We start from the raw sequence: 9,312 nt of genomic DNA on the forward strand, positions 1-9,312 counted from the left end.
GCCCCGATCCCCCTCTTCTCAGGTCCCATGCTGGCAATCTTGGCTCCTCCTCTTTTGCATGTGTCCCCATAGCAAGACATTTGCTATGGAGGCACACAGTGTCTGCTCACTCCCAAACTCTGTGTCTATAGAGCTGCACCCCATAGACACACATAGCGGGACTTAGCCCTGCCCCCATTTCCTTCTTACTGCATTTGATTGACAGCAGCAGGAGTCAATGGCTCCTGCTTCGATTTGATTCCCTGTGTGAACAGGAAGAGAGGGGAGAAGAGATGCAGCTGTTCTCTTCTTCCCTCTCTTCCGCTTCACACAGGGAAGTGGAAGGACAGAGAAAAAAAATGTTTTTTACCTTAATGCAAGCAATTCATTGAGGTAAAAAAATTTTTTTTTAGATTTAGTATAACTTTAATTAGAAGCTGATTGGCTACCATTCAGAGCTGCACCAGATTTTGCACTCTCCGGTTTTAGTAAATCAACCCCATTGCACTTATAAAAGTATCTGCATTACATTGGTGTAAAAAAAGTCCCCAATTTGGGGCAGCCTGGAGTCTAATATATGATTGTAGATGGTAGTGTCTTCTTCCTCAGTAATGAGCCTTCAAAGACATTAGATTGGGTTTCATGTTTCCTGGCTCTGGCAATACATTTGCATCACTGCTGTGTGAGGTGTCACCGTGCCCACATGCCACTGCTGGATCAAATACGATCAGATGAGAGAGGTTCAAGGAAATGTTGAAGAACAAAAATACAATTTCAGAAAGTGGAATGAAAATGGACTGGATATGCACAAAAAAGCCTTGAAATTGACTTTACCTTTTAAGAAACAAAATACAAATTACTAAGTTTGGTGGAGCAAATAGTTTACTGTATTTGTTAATGACATCCTTGGAGTGTCTTCTTTAATGCTACTTTCACTTCTCTATTTCTAAGGCAATAGACAATTGGATTCAAGGCAGGAGTTACAATGGAATAAAAAATGGAGACATATTTGGCTAAGTTAAATGAACTTAACTTTTTTGGCCTTGCATATATAAAAATTGTTGTTGAATAAAAAATAGTAACAACTGCAAGGTGTGAAGCACAAGTTGAAAAAGCTTTCCTCTGCCTTTCCTTTGGAATTCGTATGATGGCCTCTATGATAGAGAAATAAGTAAAGATTATCACAGAGAGAGGTACAAGAATAATTACAATACCCAGGATGAAATCTACCAGTTCGGCAAGTGATATATCGTTGCAAGCCAAATTCAGCACTGGAGAAATGTCACAGAAAAAATGGTTGATTGTATTGGGACCACAAAAGTTTAACCTGAAAATGATAATTGCTTTAAACATAGCAACGGAAAACCCAATTAACCAAGATCCCACTGCCATGAGCATGCAACAGGTGTTATTCATAATGACTGTGTAACGCAGAGGGATGCATATTGCTACATATCTGTCAAAAGCCATAACTGCTAAAAGTACACATTCAGTGCAAGCAAGAGAAATAAAGATGTACATCTGAGCCATGCAAAAGGCAAAGGCAATCATTTTATGTTGGGTCAGGAAGTGGCAAAGAAGAATAGGCACTGTAACAGTGACATACCAGACTTCTAGGAAAGAAAGACTGCATAGAAAATAGTACATTGGCTTGTGGAGTTTTATGTTTAATTTGATAGTTATAATGATCACCAAGTTTTCTGTCACAGTTAAAAGATATATTACTAAAAAGACAAAAAAGAGAAAAACCTGCATTTCTGGACGTGTCGTAAATCCAACAAGAAAGAATTCAGTGACATTGTTAATGCGATGTGCTTTCATCTTGAGGTAACCTGAAATTGTAGCATGTACATGAGACATTGACCCCTAATTGAAGGATGTTTTATTTGTTAAAATACTGTGCATTTTATTTTACTAAAATACTTTTTACCCAATGGATCATGCCAGTGTATCGTGCATTAAAACATATAGTTTCTATCAAAAGCCCATGTGAAAGAATGACAATGTAGAAGCACATAGAAGCAACATAGAATGGAAGATAAGGAGAAAAAAGAATTGTTACCCTATAAAAGGAAGTGCCTGAATATGTACCTTCAATTAGGATTACCAGTTTTTAATGAAGGCAGCAGGTATAAAGAAAAACAAAAAACTTTTAACCACTTGCCCTCCAGAGGATTTACCCCTCTTGCTGACCAGGCCATTTTTTGCAATACGGTGCTACAATACTTTAACTGAAATTGCGCAGTCATGTAATGCTGTACATAAATAAAATTTATGTCCTTTTTCCCACAAATAGAGCTGTCTTTCAGTGGTATTTGATCACCTGTGCGGTTTTTATTTTTTGCGCTATAAACAAAAAAGACCGACAATTTTGAAAAAACCCAACAACAATATTTTCGACTTTTTGCTATAAAACACATCCAGTAAAAAAATTTTAAAAATCAAATTTCTTCATAAATTTAGGCCAAAATGTATTCTGCTAAAAAAAAATCCCATGACATGTAAACTGATTGGTTTGCATCAAAGGAAGGAGTTAATATCTGGGGCAATTAAATGGTTAACAGTGTGCTGTTGTGTATTTCTCAAAAGAAAAGAGGAGAAAGGCGCCTCTAAGTGTAAACTGTAAACTTTTTTTATTGCACATAAAAGACAGCAAATTACAGGAGGGTAGATTAAAAAAAACACTTTAATATCTATCAAAGGGAATTGGCCATGGTGAGCAGCATGGTGTGCAGTTCTGGACGATGATCTATCTTCTGTCAGTGTGAGGCATCATGGCCGGCAAGATGGAGGAGGTCTGGCACCGAGGCTTGGAACACACAGCGCAGTGCAGCGTGTGAATGATGATGTCACCAGGCATCGTACGACGCATTTCCTGAGCATGCGCTGTGAGAAAGCTGTGTCTTACAGCCCACAGCTGATGTCAACTGAGCTTCACCAATCCCAGCAAGGTAGGTAAAAGGAAGCCAGCATAGCCGTGCCTACTCTGGCGTGCACAACTCACTCAATTCCATTAGTTTGACAAAGGAGTGAGCTAGAACTGCTATCTCACAGGACTAAGCTTCAATCCAGTGAAAGACAGCCATAAGTGAACAGGACTCTATTCACCTTGCTGGTTATATACTTGTCATCAACTGTTTGACAGAATATCCCTGATCTCTTTACTTCTACTACAACCCAATTGAGTCCCATTTATATGGTATTGATATATACAGTGGTTTTTTTATACATTGATGTTCTCTTGCCTTTACTCACGGTCTTAAAGCCATCCTCAGATTGTAAATAGGTTGCACTCTTTTCTTTTGTCTTTTGTTTTTTTGCTGTGTATTTCTCTGCTGTGCAGAGAAATACGCAGCAGCATGTCCTTGCGGGCAGGAGAGAGACCTGTGCTGTTTACACAGAGGTCTCTTCCCTGTCATATTTACACGGCAATCACTGGGTACCGGCGGGGAATCTCCGGCCGAGACCTGGTGATTGACATGCCTAGCCTCCAATCAGAGGCGGACTCATGGGGCCCCCGGGCAATAGGGGATCATGGGGCCCCTGTGTCCTTGCCCACACTCAAAAAAGCCTATAAAAAAGTACCAGGGGCATTTCATGGAGCCCTCTACTGACCCCGGGCCCTCAGGCAGTGCCCGAGTGCTCGAATGGTCAGTCCGCCCCTGCTTTCAATGGCATGCGCCCCCTACCCAGAAATGCAAATCATGTATATATACAGTAATTATACTATAGGGCAGTGGCTAAATGAGATCAACTGTATGGAAGATTTCAAACACTTCCAAAATCAGTCAGCACTGTCCCTAAACAATAATAATTGTGAATATATCTCCAAAATCTAAGTTGCCGCTAAACATCAAAAAAGTGCTTTCACTACACTACACATATCATATATTAAAACATAGATGTAGCTCAATAAATACAGATAAACATAAAATACAGCTGATCACAAATAAAAAAAATATGAACTATAAAAAATAAAGTCCGTATGATCCAATCCAAGAAAAAAGTCTACCACCAATGTGCTGTGAATGCGTACTCCTTTCCACTCCTTCCAATATTATCTGTGTTGTGCATACAGTCACTAGGAGGCCATACAAAACTTATTGGTTTGGGAATCAGAAATACTGTGGAGTATGTTCTTATTTTCTATAAGAACTATTACCATCTGGATATGTCTTCCTCTAATTGCATTTATACAGCCACTCTGTAAAGACTGTATATTAGCATTTTGTATCTTATTACTGAAATGTACCTCATTCTGTTAAATGCGGAATGATAAAATAAAGAATTAGAAAAAGGCTTTTGAATGACATTACCATGTTATATAACATTTAGTGATTGAGTTTACATATACTTTTAGTGACTCAGACAACTTACTCACTGCTAGTGGAGTTATGTAAATTCCTTTCTTGTATCTGGTGAACTTACAGGTGAAACTCGAAAAATTAGAATATCGTGCAAAAGTTCATTTATTTCAGTAATGCAACTTAAAAGGTGAAACTAATATATGAGATAGACTCATTACATGCAAAGCATGATAGTTCAAGCTGTGATTTGTCATAATTGTGATGATTATGGCTTACAGCTCATGATAACCCCAAATCCACAATCTCAGAAAATTAGAATATTACATGAAATCAATAAAACAAGGATTGTACATAGAACAATATCGGACCCCTGAAAAGTATAAGTATGCATATGTACTCAGTACTTGGTTTGGGCCCCTTTTGCAGCAATTACTGCCTCAATGTGGCATGGCATGGAAGCTATCAGCCTGTGGCACTGCTGAGGTGTTATGGAAGACCAGGATGCTTCAATAGCGGCATTCAGCTCTTCTGCATTGTTCGGTCTCATATCTCTCATCTTTCTCTTGGCAATGCTCCATAGATTCTCTATGGGGTTCAGGTCAGGCAAGTTTGCTGGCCAATCAAGCACAGTAATCCCACGGTCCTTGAACCAGGTTTTGGTGCTTTAGACAGTGTGGGCAGGTGCCAAGTCCTGCTGGAAAATGAAGTCAGCATCCCATAAAGCTCGTCTGCGGAAGGAAGCATGAAGTGCTTCAAAATCTCCTGGTAGACGGCTGCGTTGACCCTGGACTTAATGAAGCACGGTGGACCAACACCAGCAGATGACATGGCTCCCCAAATCAACACAGACTGTAGAAACTTCACACTGGGCTTCATGCATCTTGCAGTGCGTGCCTCTCCATTCTTCCTCCATACTCTGGGTCCTTGGTTTCCAAATGAGATGCAAAAGTTGCTCTCATCAGAAAAGAGAACTTTGGACCATGGAGCAACAGACCAGGTCTGTTTTTCTTTAGCCCAGGTAAGACGCTTCTGACGTTGTTTGTTGTTCAGGAGCGGCTTGACAAGAGGAATATGACATTTGAAGCCCATTTAAAGGATCCGTCTGTGTGTGGTGGCTCTTGATGCACTGACTCAAGCCTCAGTCCACTCCTTGTGAAAGTCCCCAACACTTTTGAATGGCCTTTTCCTGACAATCCTCTCCAGGCTGCGGTCATCCCTGCTGCTTGTGCAACTTTGTCTTCCACACTTTTCCCTTCCACATAACTTTCTATTAATGTGCTTTGATACAGCACTTTGGGAACATCCAACTTCTTTTGCAATTACCTTTTGAGGTTTTCCCTCCTTATGGAGGGTGTCAATGATGGTTTTCTGCACAACTGTCAGGTCAGCAGTCTTTCCCATGATTGTGATTCCTACTGAACCAGACTGAGAGACAATTTAAAGGCTCAGGAACCCTTTGCAGGTGTTATGGCTTAATTAGCTGATTAGAGTGGGACACTTTGAGCCTAGAATATTGCACCTTTTCACAATATTCTAATTTTCTGAGATTGTGGATTTGGGGTTTTCATGAGCTGTAAGCCATAATCATCACAATTATGACAAATCACGGCTTGAACTATCTTGATGTAATGAGTCTATCTCATATATTAGTTTCACCTTTTTCATCTTTTAAGTTGCATTACTGAAATAAATTAAATTTTGCACGATATTCAAATTTTTTGAGTTTCACCTGTATATAAAGGTCCATGTGTTTTTATTTTATATTCCATTAGACAGTATACATTTTACATAATGATTAGATCCAATTTTTTCAAATGTAACGCAAGAGCAAACTCTTACATAAACCCGCAGAAGTGACTAGTCTCAGGTGATACACAGTGATGAATTCAATCCTCCTACATAAGCTGTGTCTGTTTATCTTCAGCCCACTCTATTCCATAGCTTTTCAAGGTACACAGCTTAGATGGTATTTCTCAGTCAGGAGGGGAGGAGCCTGAGCATGGCGGAGACGGAGAGAGCGGAGTAGACTCTCTCTGTTAACCCCCCCCGCTTTACCCCGTTCCCGTTGGCTGCGCCGTGGACTTACCCGAGGGGGTCTTTGGCGGTTGAGAAGAGTCCGTGAGGGGATGTAGGAGGAGCGGGGTGTTGCCGGGAGGTGAACCCGGAAGAAGTGTCGGGTTGCCAGGGAAGCGGCGTGGCCACGTGACAGCCGTGGAGGAGTGCTGGGAAGGAAAAAAGCCAGCCGACGTCCAATGGGGCCGGAGAGACGCCGGCTTGAAAGGAAAGCAACCTGCCTGCTACCTGCAACTGAGAGTGGATAAAGGAAGAAAGAGGGACCCGGAGGAATCCCCCTAAAAGAGTGAGAACAAGGACAAGAGAGAACTGGGAACAGGAGATAGCGAAGTTAAAGCCGCCTCACTGAAAGATTTACAAGGAGGAGGGTGAGTGAGAGCGGCTGGACTGTATACTGTCCCTGTATATAATGACTGTATAAGGACCCCTAATGTTGAGCTGGGGGAGGAATATACAGAGGAAAAAGGGGGATTCCTAAAGGGACGGAAGAAATTTGAACATACCCAAGGGACTAGGCATAGCACATACCCCAGAGATTAAAGAAGAGGAGATGGTCTTATAGGGAAAATGAAAAGTAAAATAAGTAAAGGAAGTGGACCCAAGCACCCCCATTCTGGAACAATTAGGAAGTATACGTCCCAGGGAAACGTGACCCCAGAAAGATCTCAGGGGGTATGTGAAAGGAGTATTATGGAAACCAGCTTGGATAATAGTGTCAGGTTTTTGGGGGAAAGGGCTAATAGTAGCCAACAAATATCAGAGGGAATGGAGTTGAGAGAAAATGAAGGAGAACTGCAAATCCCAAACAAAAAGGAGATGGCAGAAATGTATAAAAACTTGGAAAAATCCATTAAGCAAGAGATGGAGATCATTCGGAATGATTTGGGACAATTACTATCCAGAGTAGAAGAAACGGAAGAAAAAATTAAAAAGCATGCCCAAGCTATTCCAGACTTAAAAAACCGGATAACGGAGATGAGGAAAGAACAAAAAAAGTTGCTATATATGTTGGAGATACAAGGAAATTGGCATAGGAGAAAAAATCTTAGGATAAAAGGAGTTCTGGAGCTCACACAAGGAGAAGATCTAAGAGGGACAATGTGTGAAATTTTAAACTCCATCATGGATAAGCCTGGTACTGAGACATTCGACCTGGATAATGTTTATAGGATATGAAGGTTTCAACGGGATTGGGTGGAAGAGATACCAAGAGATGTAGTTGTACAATTCCATAAATATGGAGAGAGGGAAGAGGTATGGAAGAAGATACCAGGAAGAACAAGTATTACACATGGAGGAAAAAATATACAAGTTTTTGCGGATTTGACTGCTGAGACATTGTGGAGAAAGAGATCGCTGAAACCACTATTAGAACAGATGAAAAAACAGAATATAAAATATAGATGGGGTAGCTCGGCGTGCCTAATTGGATGGAAGAATGGAGTTCCTGCATCTCTGAGATTCCCTGATGAATTAAGAGACTTTTGTGAGACATTTAATATCCAGGGAATAGAGATTCCAGGATGGGAGGAGGAAGAAGAAGGAGAGATATGTACTCTGGGAAAAGAGGAATGGCAGCTAGTTAGAAGGAGAAATAGAGAATTGACAGAAAGGGGGACATCAGGGGTACCGGGGGAATGGGGGAAGGTGAGCCATACATGGGCAGAGCTCAACCCCAAGGTCGGAATCAAACGTGGCACTAGGGCCACAACTGATTTGAAGGCAATAGTAGGCCTAGTAGGGAGGAGGGTGGAATGGGAGGAGGGAGGGGTGGGTGGGGGGAATGGGGGGGGGAAGGATAAGGCTATTTGGAGGGAGGTGGGGGGGAAGGGTTTGGGTTGAGAGGGGGGAGGGAGGAGAGAGGGGAGGGGTGAATAGGAGAGGGGGAGTAGGAGGGAATGGGCTGGGGGTATTAAAAACACTCTGCATAAGGAGGAGAAGTATACAAGAAGTATGGAGGATATACGGTTTATAACATATAACGTAAATGGGTTGAATTGTCCTGGGAAGAGATTTAAACTATTTAAAGAATTACACCATAGAGAAGCTTCAGTAGTCTTCTTGCAGGAGACACATCTTGAGATTAAGTCAAACATTAAGTTGAACACTAGAAACTATCCAACATGGTTTTACGCAGATTTCCCAATTAAGAGAGCTAAGGGAATGGCAATAGGGTTTGCAAAAAATATATAAGGTTGGAGTTGGAGGAGAGAGAAATAGATCCTGAGGGGAGATTTTTGTTTTTGAGAGGTAGATTGCAAGAGATGGAATGTACAATAGCGAATATTTATTGCCCAAATAAGAGACCGGAGGTATACCTGAAAGGGGTATTGAGAAAACTGATGGCCTTTAAAAAGGGACGGTTGATAGTGGCGGGGGACTTGAATTTCTGTATGGATCCACAAATGGATACGACCTCTTTTGTGCAGCGAGAGAGAGGTGGGTCTCTGAGAACCTTAAAGAAGGTGATGCATAAGTGTCAACTGGTGGATATTTGGAGAATAATGCATGGAAAAGAGAGAGACTATACCTTCTTCTCTAATGCACACGAGATGTATTCGAGATTGGACTACATAATGGTAGATCATCAACTTATTGAGAGGGTGGTTAAAGTAGAAATAGAGGCAATGACTCTCTCAGACCATGCCCCTGTTACACTGAAAGTAGGGTGGGGGAGGCAATTGGCAGGTGGTGTAGGATGAAAGCTAAATGAGGCTATTCTACTGGACCAGGAGATTGATCAGAAGATTAGGGAGGAGATGGAAAGATTTTTTCAGGAAAATGAGACAGGGGATGTGTCGGTGGCTACAGTTTGGGAGTCCCATAAGGCCTATATAAGAGGTATATTGATTGCGTCCGGGGCAAAAAACAAAAAAGGGAAAGAAGAGAGAAACTTACGGGCCTCTTAAAAGAAATATCTTACCTGGAGCAGATCCATAAAAGTAGAATAACA

The 9,312-nt window shown here is 41.4% G+C and overlaps 1 protein-coding gene across 1 annotated transcript; it reads right to left on the minus strand.

Annotated features, from left to right (window-relative positions):
* Positions 1-641: 641 nt before the first annotated feature.
* LOC149454818 (olfactory receptor 6B1-like) lies at positions 642-1,800 on the minus strand. The gene has a single exon (XM_089686935.1). It carries the CDS (start codon positions 1,798-1,800, stop codon positions 874-876), a length of 927 nt encoding a protein of 308 aa, XP_089543061.1. The 3' UTR covers positions 642-873.
* Positions 1,801-9,312: the final 7,512 nt, after the last annotated feature.

Source organism: Staurois parvus, unplaced genomic scaffold (genome assembly GCF_062004578.1).
Source record: "Staurois parvus isolate SC_StPar_1 unplaced genomic scaffold, SC_StPar_1.0 ptg000415l, whole genome shotgun sequence".
NCBI classification, from domain to species: domain Eukaryota; kingdom Metazoa; phylum Chordata; class Amphibia; order Anura; family Ranidae; genus Staurois; species Staurois parvus.